This window comes from Sycon ciliatum, chromosome 10 (assembly GCF_964019385.1).
Source record: "Sycon ciliatum chromosome 10, ocSycCili1.1, whole genome shotgun sequence".
Lineage (NCBI taxonomy): Eukaryota > Metazoa > Porifera > Calcarea > Leucosolenida > Sycettidae > Sycon > Sycon ciliatum.
The window spans coordinates 7,942,559-7,957,841 of record NC_088652.1 but is presented as its reverse complement, the minus strand read 5'-3'; the positions used below and the strand labels follow the sequence as shown (position 1 = coordinate 7,957,841).

At 47.8% G+C, this 15,283-nt stretch overlaps 1 protein-coding gene across 1 annotated transcript in view; it reads right to left on the bottom strand.

The window, feature by feature from the left end:
• The window catches only part of LOC135825805 (uncharacterized), a 51,019-nt gene extending 42,969 nt beyond the window's left edge, over positions 1-8,050 (bottom strand). Inside the window, exons 1-2 of the mRNA XM_065338428.1 lie at positions 7,309-8,050; positions 4,682-4,960 (exon numbers count right to left, since the gene is read on the bottom strand). Coding sequence (XP_065194500.1) covers positions 4,682-4,960; positions 7,309-7,420 — 391 coding nt within the window. The 5' untranslated portion in view covers positions 7,421-8,050. The remainder of the gene's footprint in view (positions 1-4,681; positions 4,961-7,308) is intronic.
• Positions 8,051-15,283: the final 7,233 nt, after the last annotated feature.

Sequence of the window (15,283 nt, the reverse complement as noted above, 5' to 3'; positions counted from 1 at the left end):
CATAGCGCGAATGGATGATCCGGGCTGATGGTGTAATTGTAAAAATGCGCGAGTTGGTTGATGGGGTGCAAAAATAGGCGCAAAAAAAAGAATACACTTTAGGCCTAGGCTCATGCGACCACATGTTCTTCTGAGAGAGGCAAGAAGAAGGACAATTCAGTAATTATGAGCAGCACATCATGTGGTCGCATGAGCCTAGGCCTAAAGTGTATTCTTTTTTTTTGCGCCTATTTTTGCACCCCATCAACCAACTCGCGCATTTTTACAATTACACCATCAGCCCGGATCATCCATTCGCGCTATGATCCAAGCTTGCAGCCTATATCAATCTTATCTTCTGAAAATTGTAGTCAAGTTGCTGTCTGATGATCGGTTAAAACCGTGAAACTCAGAGTTACAGAAGAAACGCTTTTCGTCCCTCTCAAGTGTGTGTACTAGGCTCTGCACCTTGGCGTATTGAGCACTCTCACGAGCAACCACAACTCCCTCCGAGTATGTATGTATGTATGTATGTATGTATGTATGTATGTATGTATGTATGTATGTATGTATGTATAACTCATAATCACAAGGTGATCGTAGAGGCATTAATCAGCGAGAGAATTGTGAATGTCTCTGAATCCAACTCTATCGTGTGCTGCATGAGAGAGAGCATGCAAGGGTATAAGAGAAGTTAAAGAACCATAATGCCCTCAGTGCCATGCATATATTATTATATACTTCACGGCCGAGTAGGACATAGGCGCAAATGAACAGCATGCTGGCTTCGCTGCCCAAAGTCCAATACCATCATCTACACAGCACTTTGCCATACCAGGCTTCCATAAAAATGTCATGAACCTCGCATCGTCAAGTTCAAAATGGACTACAACTTGCTGCGGCAGCCAAATACGGGAAACAATGCGCCTATAATTGGCGACCAGTGTTCTTTATGGACAGATGACCTTTTTTGATCTGCATCATCCTAAACGGGGCTTTGCATATAGATGCATGGGATCAGTTCATGTCTCAAGTCCGCTCAGGCCGTGGTCACACCGAACTCGAACAAGCCATTCAGCCGAAAAAATCGATTGTTCACGTCACTATCACCAGGGAAATGGCTGAACAAAGTCCTGCAAGCGACTTTCAGCCGTGGCCGACTCTCAGCCGTTTTTTCCCCGCTTGTTTCAGCCACAGCTTGTACAAGCGGCTGAAAGCCGAAATTCTCTTTTTTTACTGAGCATGGAACAGATCATGTAGACTAGTGGACATGAGGCCGAGGAACTGATATCGATGTTCTTTCTTGTTTCGGTGCTACATGTAGGCCTTTGCCTTTCGTTTTGACAGTGTCTGTCTATACAACAGTTCAGTTTGATTTCGGTTTTCTCCAATGATCATGGATTCCTGGACTCTGCCTCAAGAGCGTAGATTGTTGGAGCTGTGGTTCGAAGCCCGGACAAGGCACCAAACTCACGACTGAGGTCATGAAGAAAGGTACTAAGAAGAGAGTGGATTGCGACGGAGTTAATTAAAGAACAGCAACCGGCGGAGGAGAAAGCTCACCATCAGGAAACATTGTCACCCGAATCATCGCGTCCATGCACACCGAACAAATAAAAAGAGCACGAAGTCGCAATTCAGGATCCGGGCTTCCTTTGCTTGTTGTTGTTGATTTTTACTTCTTCATCAAAAACTGAACACTACAAGTAAAGCTTAGTTGTAGATCATGAGCACTGGTCTGCTTTCCGATTTCTTGCGAGCGTTGGTGTGTTTCGAGATACTCAAAATGTGGCGGGCAAATATAACAAGCCAATCAAGCTTTGCACTCGATTTCGGGTGGGACCGCTCGACAGGGCGCACACAAGCCAGCTGAGCGCCAGGGATAGCAAGCCCGAAGTGGCTTGTTTCGGTGTGACCGCGGCCTAACGGCACAGCCAGGTACCAGAGAACAAACCGGCGAAAATTCGTCCTTGCGGGAAACTGATAGGGCTTGAAAGGGCTACGTCACAGGCATACTGGAGTCATGACAACTCTGACTTTTGGATGCAGTTCGCTGTATTGTTTGCAAGAATGCACACATACACATACGTAGGTACTGGGCCCTCCCCACTGGGAACCCTAGCAGTCGGGGACCACACTTCGGGCGCAGAAACGTCAGATGGGCATGCGATGCACGGAGGCCCCCACTCACCACATACTGTACATTGTCATTCTCAAATTTCTACTAGATACCTAACAAGCTGATACCCATGTTCTTTGCCGTCCAACACTGCTATACAGTAGAACATTGATTGGTGGACACCTCTGCAGAGGACTCCTACATACTTCCTCCGCTAAGCAAAACTTCGTTGCGTTTTTAGTGCTCTTGTCATGATATTTCTGTCGGCAATAGACATACATGTCAGTGATCTATCCCCTACATAGGGTAGCTGAGTAGTCCATTGTTCTGACAGGCTTTTGAACCTCCGGAAAGTGTGGAGTCCTTTGAAAAAATCGGCGAAGCAGAACCGTTTCTCGACAGGATGTCACCAGAACACAACCCCAGGCGCGCGCGCGTGACACCAAAGTGCGAAAAATAGAACCAGTTTGAAAGACCGCGTGGCTCGAAGAAGTGTCCAGGAGCCGTCCAGCGCTCAGGCACTGCTGTACTGGCACGAGTCAATGGTGCGCATCCGCACACAGCCAAAATCAATGCACTTGTGTTTGCAGCGCAGGGAAAATCAAAAGCGTTCGACATTCAGGTTGTCGTTCAGTCGGCGCAAAATCCTGATCTCAACGTCGACAACTTGGCGTTCTTCCACAGCCTGTCGACAGACGTGCCACTCGTGGCGAAGGAAACCAGAAAGGAGCTTCTGCAGGGTGTGGAAACGTGCTGGCACGACTACACCGCTGCGAAGATGGAGAGCGTTTGTTTGGGTCTTTATGGCTCCTTCCATGGCGTTCCGGAGAGTGGTGTATAGTTACCACACAGCAGCCGTGAGTCGTCATCAGATTCAGACGAAGAGTGAAGCTGGACTGCTTTGAAACGAGCTGTGTGACATCTGTAAATAACTATCTTTCATATCCTGCCTTGTTTTCCACTTTGCAAAGCGTGTTCGTAGCCATAGAATGATTTGGGCTGAACTGTAAAAACGCAACGAAGTTTTGCTTAACGCAGGAAGTATTAAATATTATGGGCACATGGAGTCCAGATCAATGTTTGACCACTCAAGGCAATAATGAACTTTGGTAACCAAGACTGACTACCTAGGCCATGGTCTAAGCCTTGTTGATTTTAGCGAAACGAGGCCTTTCCCAAACTTAAGCCATCTGGGGGTGGGAATTTGCGTCGGCGTGGTTCGTAGCCTGTGTACAGTTTTTGACTGACTTTTACGGCCGCATAGTCGGTTTGCGCTGGCTTGGAGGCCGTAGCCAACTTGCCTGCCTAGAGAGGGAAAGGCATATCTCCCAGTCGTCGTCCGCAAACGGTGTTTTAAAGGTGTATCCAAAAAAGGCCTGTGAATGTGGAGCACAGCGTGAGTATATCCAAGGGACCAGCACGGGTCTAGCTATGGCATGCACGCAGAATTGAAGAGTTTAGGCGCAAAACGCAACAAGCGCCAACATAGAGACGTTCAGATCTTGAGGTTATCGTGATCAGTAGGTCTAGCGGCGCCTGCAGACACAATTTCACATTCAAAACCCTACTAGGACCACTTTTAAAATAGTGGCCAAATACGGTTTGGGATACTACCTGTACATAAAAAAGGAATCCTTTTTGGGTCATTACAGAGCATCAGCAAGTCGAAATTTCGAGTGAAATTCGAACATCGTCACGAAATGCACTTTTAACAAGTCGAAACGGGGGCTTTGTTCGACTGTAAGGCCACACGTTTTTATTTCTATGTTTCTCGTCACCTGAAAATCTAAAAACGTATGCGAGAGGTAGAAAAAATAAAAATGACCGAAAAATAAAAAAAAGTTTATTAGACCTTTGTTCAAACTAAAATCCACCAATACACTATGCAAATATTTTTTTAATAGCATCCATAGTTATCAACTACAGTCCATTCATCGCAAACTGTCCCGCTGGCTTTTGAAAGTCCGATTTAGGCCGAATTGAGGATCAAAAACCCACTTTAAATCTCAAAAATCTGGGTTTTGGATCTGCTTCTCCATACATTTTGCCATGGTATACCTGTCCCAATTTTTTAAAACCTGGCCGAATTTCTATTTCCCTGTTCTTGGACTTTTCTGGCTTCAAATGTGGCGAGGAGTAATTGCAATGGGTTCACCCACGGCGGAATTTTTATTGCGTCATTCTTTGCCAGAAGTATGATGAAATGGGTATGCTTTCCCGCGCTTGTTTTGTACATACGGTGAGTGTTCGTCAGGTTCAAGACACATCGATCTACTGTCCGTTGTTCTGTTTCGACTACCCTAGCTGTAATGTACAAATTATTTGTACTTTGATCTCTGGCTACGCATGACGGCATCAGTGAGCCAAACTGCCGCCAAAGACTGATGTCATAAAAAATTCCGCCGTAGGCTGGGGGATCGTCGAGTTGCACACTCTTGGTTATGTACTCTTGGCATTATCCGAAAAGTGATGAAATGGATATGTCGCATTTTGCATCTACTAAACTCTTCAATTGCGCCAGATCGATGGGAAGTGACTGCAGCTAACAAAACTTTTAACAAAAACACATACAGCGACGCTCACCTAGAATAGTCACGTTGAACGTCGCGATACGTAAGTAGTTTGTTTTTCTTGCTCGGAAGATGTACTGGCCACCATCGCCAACTTCCCAGTTGCTGTTGGTGAGTGTGTTGGTGGCGGTACTTATTGTTGAGTCTGAGGCTTGTCCAATCGGGGCAGAGTTGAATGTCCATGTGAACGTAGGATGTAGCCCATCAGGGGGCATGTACGTTGCTGTCAAAGTGCCCTTTGCCCCTAGCATCATGCTAACTGTGTCGAATGTCGTTATGGACTGAAAAGGAGCTGCAACACAAAAGGAAGGTTGTAATACGAAATATTGAAATCAGAGTGCGCCAGTTCAATCATTTACATATCTACAAGTTGTGGGGGGGGGGGGGATGAGGGTGCGTGCGTGAGTGCGTGCGCGCGCGTGTGTGTGTGTGTGTGTGTGTGTGTGTGTGTGTGTGTGTATGTGTGTGTGCTCCCACCTGTGAGCCCGTTCATCTTGGAAATGGAATCATCGAGGCCGTTGACCAACTGACGTGTCGGGTTCGCGATTCATCGGGATGGTCTTTATGGGCATGATGTGCAGTCGCGGATTTCAAAGGCGTCTCGGGTGCTTGGTTGGTTGCGGGCAACTGCCTTCGGGAACCGCTCCTTGTCCCTCCGATGCCGATATCGTGTCTACGTGGCTCTCGTTCTTACAACCCTGTTGTATGGAGCAGAGACCTGAGCGACCAAGGCTCCTGCTCTGCGCTGTTTTCGTTGGCATCTCGAGACACCAGCAGTGGGATGATTGGTTCACTTCCACAACATTGGCGAAGACCCTTGGAATCGACTCGGACATCGTCGATATCATTCGTGGGCGTCGTCTAAGATCGGTCGGGCATATTAGCCGCATGGACGATGACCGCCTGCCTAAGCTGATGACCGCCTGCCAAAGCTGATGACCGCCTGCCTAAGCGTACCCTGTTTGTGGAGCTTCCCGCAACTCGATCTCAGCACGGCCCACGCAAACGTTGGCGGGATGTGGTTGTGGACGATTTCAATCGCATCCATCCGCCTGTGCCGGAGAAGGAATGGCTCAACACAGCCCAGAACCGCTCGGAGTGGAGGGAGGTTATCCACAATCGTCCTCAGCCTCGTGATGTCTCCAAAGAGCCAGAATATCATTGTGCATGTGGGAAGACGTGTCGCTGCCCCGGCGATCTCAAGCGCCACAGACCTTTCTAAAGGTTGCCGCCGAATTAGTCCTTTCGCTATCATTGCCAATGGGTAAGTTCAAGGTGTGTGCGTGCGCATGTACATGTGTGTGTGTATGTGTGTGTGTTTGTGCACATGTGTGTGTATGCGTGTGTGCCTGCACATATGTGTGTGTGTGTGTGTGTGTGTGTGTGTGTGTGTGTGTGCGTGTGTGCGCATGCGCTCATGTGCTCGTGTGTGTGCGCGCGTACGTGTGTATGTGTGCATGTGTGTATGTGTGCATGTGTGTGTGTGTGTGTGTGTGTGTGTGTGTGTGTGTGTGTGTGTGTGTGTGTGTGTGTGCACGCATGTGTGTGTGTGTGTGTGCGGTGGCATAGTGAATTGGCTCACTTTGGCTCAGGATCGCCCAGCATGGCGCGAGGCAATTGCAAAGACTCCGGATGATCTCGTGGAGTGTAACAACAACAAAGTCACCTGCAAGGTTTGCAACCGATCATTCACTGCTCGTGGGATTCACCGTCACAAGTGCTCAGCTGTACGGTCCTTACCTGTTGCCCAGCAGCCTGGGGCCCGTCACTGTGGAGTTTGTGACCGCTGGTTTCAAAGCGCTGGCGGTTTTGCAGTTCATCGTTGTGTGGAGCGTCAGACATCGGACGAAATACCAGCTGTTTCAACGAGATGCAGCCTGAATTTGGACTGCTGCCAGCACCATTGCTCGATCTGTGATCGCTGCATGAAGAGTCAGGCTGGTTTTAACCGCCATAATTGTACTCGAGGCAAACGACTGCGAAAGGACCAGAGGACTAATCTGCCCATTCAATGCAGCATATGTAACGAACGATTCTCCCGCCCGCAGGACCTCACCCGCCACCGAAGACAGAAACACTAGCTATGTGTAGAACGGTCCCCTTTCACCTCAATTATTCTCCTTGTTTCTTTTTTCTCGCTGTTGTCTCCCGCTTCTGGGAGCGACGTGGCCATTTTGTGGCAGTTGTACATAGTAGTAGTAGTAGTGTGTGTGTGTGTGTGTGTGTGTGTGTGTGTGTGTGTGTGTGTGTGTGTGTGTGTGTGTGTGTGTGTGTGTGTGCGTGCGTGCGTGCGTGTGTGCGTGTGTGTGCGTATGTGTGCGGGCCAAGGTATGAGTGGAGCGGTATTATTCCTGAGGAGTACTATCAAGTTTGGATTTGCAGCGGCCAATCAAAAAGTACATTATTACAAACATTCAACTCCATCACTATTCTTGATTTCACAATGATCTCCCACGATCAAACGGCACTTGGCCCTCTGAAATCCATCACATGTTATTGCCTTCAACGTATATGTACTGAATGTACACTCAATCTGTCCTGAACATACATCTGCTAACAATCAGAAATAGCAACAAAGCCGTTTTACAGACTTCAAGGCTGCATAATCATAACAGCATGGGGATTCTACAGGTCACCTACATTCGCCGGAGACTCCCGAATGTGTCCATTCGCATACCAGTACGAGGATGAGACCAATAAGTGTTGCGTGCCATGACACTCCACTATTGCATCTCACCCACATGCCCTCCATGGCCCAAATTTGCCGATGATGGTTCCGGAAAGGATATCCTCACAAGGCGAGCCGCAAATGCTGCCGGCCACCGCTGATGTTCCCAACGCTGCCCATCCACCTAAGAGCGGGGCGATCACTTGCGCATCGAAAGGAGGCTACGAGGCGGAGATTGCGAGGGTGCTGACATTTGAGGAAATCCCACAGGCACTGTTCGATTTCCGGCTGTTCGAAGGGCCTAGTTGTTTCCGCGTCGCCACACGAGGCACCTTGCAGAAGCGAGATGTACCAGATGATGTGAAAGCAGCGTCAACTCTGGCTGAGTTCCTGGCAGGACGTACAAAGCTGGATTAGTCTTGAGTTTGCGGACGGAAGGAGGAAAAAGTGAATTCCCGTATTCCAGCGACGCTGCTCTAATATCATTGAGGTCTCAAGTGCAAAATACAATGAACAATAAAACGATGGTCCCTTCTATCTAATGAACAGACCAGTAATGTTACAAGGTATGCCCTAGGAAAGGAATGAAACGCCTGACCATAATAATTTCAAGCCTGCTTTGCCAGAATGCGCCGTCCTTGACTTTGGTCACAGGAAGAGTGAACATCGTTATCATCATCGGACAAAATAATTGTTTGGAGCTTTGTGCCTTGGCCGGCTCTTGGGTGACTGGCCGCGGCCGGCCGTCTGTCTGTCCCTGTTGTAGATCTCCCAGTCGTACATAACCATGCCCATATGTGTGATGGTGTGTTGGCACTGACAGTCTGTGACGCTACCCTGTCACTACTCAGAACAGTAAGATCATATCGATCGACTGAGAAAGCGTGAAACGTCTGCTCGATATCGTACATTCGCAAGGGCCCAACTCGGTTCTTACGCTCTAACGTCGACACCGTGCTGCAATGCACCGTTTCGTTCGTCGCACGCGGGTCTCGAAGCAACCCGAAAAGGAGCTGTCTTGGTTAGAATAGGGGGCCTTGTATTCACACCGTACACATCTCACCTGTCACTTGTCAGCTGGAAATGGTAGAAGGGTCCTTATATGTACGGTATTGCCTATTGCGTCATCATGAAACTGAGGCCGGGGGAGCTCGAGGCCCCCCCGCTGCAGAACCGAAGGCATCTCTGTTCGCCCACCTCCAATGGCCCAGTGCAGTCTGGCTTGGCGGCGACACATCCAGTGTGGTAGTAGTACCGGAAGTAGTAGAATTTATTATTTTGATAGGGAAGGACCTACAGACGTTGCCGTCTTGTTACAGGGAACCCTAAGTGCTCTTTACAGAGCCTCCGAGAGCTCCATCACCTGGTCCACCACCAGACCACTGCCTTTATGGAGCTGGGCTATAGTTTCAAATCTTTATTCTCACGATAGCCAGTGGCCAAATAATTACGGAGCATCAGCAACGAATTTTCGAGTGAAATTCGAGAGTCGTCACTAAAAGCACTCAATCAGTCGAAACTAGGGCTTTGTTCGACTGAAAAATGCCCGCAAAGAGAAAATACTTTTCGAATACTTTTCGAATGCTCCGCGCGTGCTCTAGTACACGGCGGCGTGACGGCGCACTACGAGTACTTATACTTGCGCATGTTTCAATCGACACCAAAGACATCAAGAAGCCCAGGGGACGCCCCGTCACCAGATGGATCGACAACATCAAGAATGACTTAAAGGCAATACATGTTTCCATTGCCAAAGCGGAAGATATTTCCCAAGACAGGGAAGCTTGGCTCGGCATTGTGAATCAATGTGGTAACTTATCATGCTAAAAAAATATCTGCGCTTACTTGAATATCCTTTTGGTAAATAACATACTAATACATGTATACCCTAAAATCCAATTTCACCAGTTGTAGTCTTCGGGGTGCTGAGTCGAATGGTCTTGGTCCGAGGAAGCTGAGACGCTCCCTTCCTCCTTTATTCCCAATCGAACTGGCGCACTTCCACCGACCAGGCTGAACCTAGAAGGCGCTGACAAGTCTTTCACTCCAAAGGCAGCTCACAACACGAGTGAAAGACTTGTCAGCGCCTTCTAGGTTCAGCCTGGTCCCATAGCTCAGTGGTTAGAGCATTGCTCATGACAAGCAGGGTCCCAGGTTCGAGTCCTGGTGGGTCTGGCGTTTTTTTCTCTTTTCAGGCAGTTCACTTCCCCGACTGATCCTTTGAATTTGAAGTTCTCCCAATCCTTTCCAAATTAAATCACTTTCTTTCACCTCTGGTAGTTTCCAGAAACTGACCGTGGTTGGTCCCCTGGGGGAGGGAAAAAGACCCAAGTGCCATCAGTATGTGTGGCACGTGTTGTGCAGGTTTGCCCAGTGGAAGGTGCGACGTGCTCCTCGTGTGCTCCGGATGGCAGCCGTGAGTCAGTTAAGTGTCAAGTTCGGCAAGAAGCGTGTGTTCCTAGTTGGAACAAGTTACGCACTAAATTCACCTTGTATTGGTACGAACAATACGAGTCAAACATTATGTACTGGCCGGTGAATGTAGGCTTTCTGTACACAGATGTTACTGTACCCTGACTAGACTTTTCCACAAGGACGTCTAGAAAGGGAAGTTTGTTCGCTTGTTCGTGCTCACAAGTAAAGCGTATGGAAGGATGTAGGTCATTTAGAATACCAAGAAAGATTTGGCTATCTTCAAGAGAATCGAACCAGGTGAAGGAATCATCAACAAAACGAACGTACAATGCTGGCCACAACTGTTCTGCAATCAGTGACTCGCAGTAACCAACGAACACATTCGCTAATACTGGACCTAATGGGGAGCCCATGGCTACCCCATCAACCTGCCTATACATAATGTCACTGAAGGAAAACTCCACACCAGTCGTCACGAGCAACATCAGTTCCCGGAATGCCGTCTCCGATATCCACGGCGTATCAACTTCAACATTTCGGTACAACACATCTAGGCAAATATTGATAGTCTCTTTTAACGGAACGTTCGTGAATAGACTCACAACATCAAACGAGCACATATGCGCGGAGGCTGGAACTGGGTGGGAGCGAAGGACGTCAATGAATTCGAAGGTGTCTTTAACTGTATGTTTGCAATAGAACTTTTGCACGATGTCAAGCCAACCACACAGCCATTTAGAGATATTATATTGCGGTGATGCGACCATGGATAATATGGGGCGCAACGGACAGTTCGCTTTATGTATTTTTGGGAGCCCATAGCCACTGCACATGCTGACTGGCTCGGCACGGGCACTGCGACCCAAACGCGGCAGGCCACCTAAGAACCCTCGACCAGACCCATCGTTAGCACAATTGCCGTTGACGGCAATCGGGCCTCCATTACCCGTATCGAGAGCCGTGGAGATGGATAATGTGCACATTGTCACTAACGTTATAACACAATGCACCATAACAACACAAGAAAGTACACCACAACAACATCTAGCTCAAGACCAAAGTGGACGCTGCGGCGAGGTGATCATGGTGATGCCCCCATCGCCATCGTTGCCGTTGCCTCCCCCAGAACCGCCACCTGCATCTGCCATTGGCAGTGCTGGGGCTGAGTCTGTGGTGTCGCTGGCACGGGCAAATATGGATGAGGTAAGCATGGAACATGAACAAGAAGAAAGAAGGCTGAAGGAAACGGAATTCAACAGAAAAAACGACACGATCAACATTCAAAGACCTAGACGATCAACGGCTAATTATTCAATGAATTATTACAGTACTGGATGTCAAGCACCGGCGAAGACACTGGGAACAGAAGATTTAGCAACAACAGGAGCAACAACAATTATAGCAACAACAATGGTAACAAATTACCATCAAGATCAAAGGAGGAGTCAACGAACAGAGGTTCAGCAACGTGAAGTGAGCCTGGGACCGATCGGTGGTGATGAGGAGAATGACACGGAGGACGACACTGAGGATGAGTTGGAGGATGAGACGGGGGACGAGGTTGCGGTTGGTAGAGACGAGGAATCGGATGGTGATGGTGATCGTAAGAAGTCTGCCGTTTTTCTTCATCTGTTGTCTCACCCTAAGTGTCTGCAGGTGTATGATGATTTTAGTTTTTCTGTTGGAATTGTTGGAACAATCAACTTCATGACTATTATCGCCGAAGTCGCAACTTCTAAGTTCGTATTGTTGTCCCTCACGCGGACGTGCGACTAGTTGTTGGAGGTGACAGCGTTGCGAATTGCTATACTGGCTCTCAACGTCTGTTTAGCACAACTCCATGAGCGACTCTGACTCACGCTGCTACCAGGAGCTTCACGAGGTGTTTGTCGCGCTGGAAACAAAGTGTCTCTGTAAGTTTGTATCCCTGGTGATGGTTTGGCCTGGAGAGCAGTATATAAGTGGTGCTTTCCAGGCACAATCTTCCTCAGCCTACTCAAGCTCAACTGATGAGGGGTGAATTCCCCGAAACACTGTGTATTGAGCAGGGAGTGGTGCTTTCTTGCAGGTTTGCCCAGTGGAAGGTGCGACGTGCTCCTCGTGTGCTCCGGATGGCAGTCGTGAGTCAGTCAAGTGTCAAGTCCGGCAAGAAGCGTGTGTTCCTAGTTGGAACAATCAACTTTATAATATTACGATCATAATTATTTTCTGCAAATAGGTGCTTCAACTAATAGTTTGAACCATGGGCATTCGCAAACCAATGCAACTTATTAGAGTGTAATTATTATTTCATCTGAGTTATTGACCTGATGATGTCAACTGTGCCAAGGAGCGCCTCCTTTTGCAAGATCGATACACTGGCTCCGACATCCAGTTCCCTCACACAAAGTCAGCAGTCGAGGGGGTTAATCCACCTAATGCCCCCACAATTACTGGCACGATCTTGGCCCGCACCTGCCACATCTGCTCCACCTCACGCTTCAGGCCTTGATATTTCTGTATCTTTTCCACAGATTTTCGGCGGATGTTCCTATCCAGAGGGACACTTACGTCCACAAGGAACGCTTCATCTTTGCCCTTGATAATAATGTCGGGTCTGTTTGCTCCAACGGGCGCTGCTGTTGGAATTGGCACTTCCCAGTAGATTGACACATCCGTTTCAGCACTGTACACGACGTTGGTGACTTGTGTACTTATTCGAAATGTCCGATGCACCATACTTCCTGCACAATGTCCAGTGGAGATATTTTGCTAACCTATTGTGGCGATTGACATAGTGACTTCCCGCACAAGCTGTACACGCTCCAATAAGGTGGAAAACCGTTTCCTTGTCCCTGCCACACATCCTGCAACTCGTTTTCGTTGACACACCTGTTCCTCGATTAAATACCTCTTGTAAATTCCGTGTTGGGATAGCCTGGTCCTGTATGGCCATGACAATACTCTCTGTCGCCGGACGCAAAGCAGAAGACCGCAACCACGCAAAGGAGAGCCCTCGATCCAGCTCAGCATCCTGCAGCATCAGCCAAAATTGGCCATGCAGAGGCTTCTTTCTGATTGTCTCCTCCCGATGCCGCTGGTATCCCTGGCGTATTTGCTCCTTTGTGGCTGACTCCTCCATACCAATCTTTGCCAAATATTTCGCAGCATCACTGGAGACAGAGTATTTTGCTTTTTCATGATGGTACTGTTTTAGGAGAGCAATGGCAATGTGGTCTTGGTGGCCCTCGATGTATTTATTGATCTGGATGATGGATCGTTCATGTAGATCTACCACACTCTGGAATCCTACAAAAAACAAAGGAACAAGAAAAACAAGAAAGACGAAGTACAAAGAATCCCCCCAAAAAAAGAGGGGAGAACGGGATGAAAGAGGACCGGAGAGCGGCAAACCCCAGGAGGACTTAGCGTCACGTAGTGGCGGGAATGCGGGCCTCCACAATAATAATAATTATTATTATTACTTCAAGCGAGGGTCCCTGGTTCGAGTCCTGGTGGTGACAGTCAATTTTTTCTTCAGACTTTTCCCGTTTGTCTCTTTCCCTCAAACCAGTCAATATTACTTCAAGTATTATTAATAAAGAGAAATGGAGTGAGAAGAAACAACACCTATGAAAATGATAATCCTAGCACTAAGTTAATAAGTATCTAATATTGACTGAGTACGAGGTCAATATAGGAAATAAAAGCCGAGTAAAAGACCGAGGCGAAGCCGAGGTCTTTTACGAGGTTTTTATTTCCTATACTGACCAAGTACGAAGTCAATATTAGATTTATCACGACAAACAGTCCGTATTTCAAATTCCAGAACGATAACCTGATGAATCCCGGTTTTATGATTGCACAACCGTTGCACCACCACCTACTCATGCAGTGACAATGCTGCACTAGGCACCGTTCAACTGCGCAACCCCTAAGCAGTCAAATATAAGCAGTCAATATAGCCCTAAGGAGTGAAATATGCAGGAATATTTGACTGCTTAGGTATGGCCAAAATATATTTGAGTCAATACTAAGGGAGTGATAACAGGAAATTATTATTATTATTTCTTTCCCTCAAACCAGTTAACATTATTATTATTATTATTATTATTATTACGAAGTAGTGGTTGCGACTTCGGCGATAATTTGTAAGAAAGGGTTGCGAATGACCGAGGGTCCTCGACGTCTGTCTCACCGTCCAGGAGCGACACTGACTCACGCTGCTATCTGGTGTTCACGAGGTGTTTGTCGCGCTGAAAACGGAGCGTCTCTGTAAGTTTGTATCCCTGGTGATGTTTGTGCCTGGACAGCACTATATAAGTGGTGCTCTTCAGGCACAATCTTCCTCAGCCTACTCAAGCTCAACTGATGAGGGGTGAATTCCCCGAAACACTGTGTATTGAGCAGGGAGTGGTGCTTTCTTGCAGGTTTGCCGAGTCGAAGGTTCGATGGACTTCTCGTGTGCTCTGGATGGCAGCCGTGAGTCAGTCAAGTGTCAAGGAAAGTCGGCGGAATAGCGCGAGCTCCGGTGTGGGGAGCAAACCCTTTCTTACAAATTATTATTATTATTCTTATTATTAAGTAGCTACTACATGTAGTTTTTACTACAAGCGTGGTCGTAGTTGTAAGTGCACGTGCACAAGGCACAGTCGAACCGGACATCTTGACGCTTTCCTCTCTCTCGAACTGTGAAAAGTGTTGTCTAGTGTGCTTTTTGTTTCATTTCAAGATCCTGGAATCATGGCTCTTTCACCAAATACCAGCCCCGCGGTATATGCCTCTGCTCCCAGTAACCCTGCTGGCGTTGCCTCGGCATCTGCGTCTATGGTGAGTTCCCCGCAGGGAGAGGGCAACTCAAAGTGTGCCAAATATTTGAGGTTCGACCTCACCATGGATCTCATTCTGCTGAGGCAGTGTTGGGCCCACCCTCAGCTATTCGTCTGCGGGTCTCCTGATATGCAAGGGATAGCGGAGGAGCTCGGCCGAGATCCACCTTTCAAGGGGTCTCCAAGAGAGATCCTATCGCCAATAGCCTGAATCGGATGAAGCATCCGCCGCTTCGCGTCATCCTCAACGGCAATGAGAAACAGCAGCAACTCCGTTCTGTGACTTTCAGCGAACTCAAGGAAGACAAGTGAATCCAACAAATCGACTTGCTCTGCAACAAACGCAGCCATTGCGCATCTCAAAATCCCAGTCCTCAACTACTCAGGTTAGAAAATTGAACTCGATTCGAAAATACTGGACTGCGCTACATGCCGAACCTCTTTTTCATTCGAATTTTCAGTCTGATGTTCTCTTTGCCATTCGAATAATCAAATCGAATATTCGATTTGCTGATGCTCCGAAATAAGAGATAATACATTAATAGTGAAAGAAAGGAGAAAGAGTGAGGAAGGGTGGGCAGAGCCTAGGGGTTAATGACTACTTACGTGTACGGGCAGGGTTTGTCGCTACGCGATAGGCCCCGGGGGATAATGCTAGCATTATATCTAGCATATTTAGCACTTTCTGGAAACTAGCATTGCACTAGCATAATCAGCAGGTTTT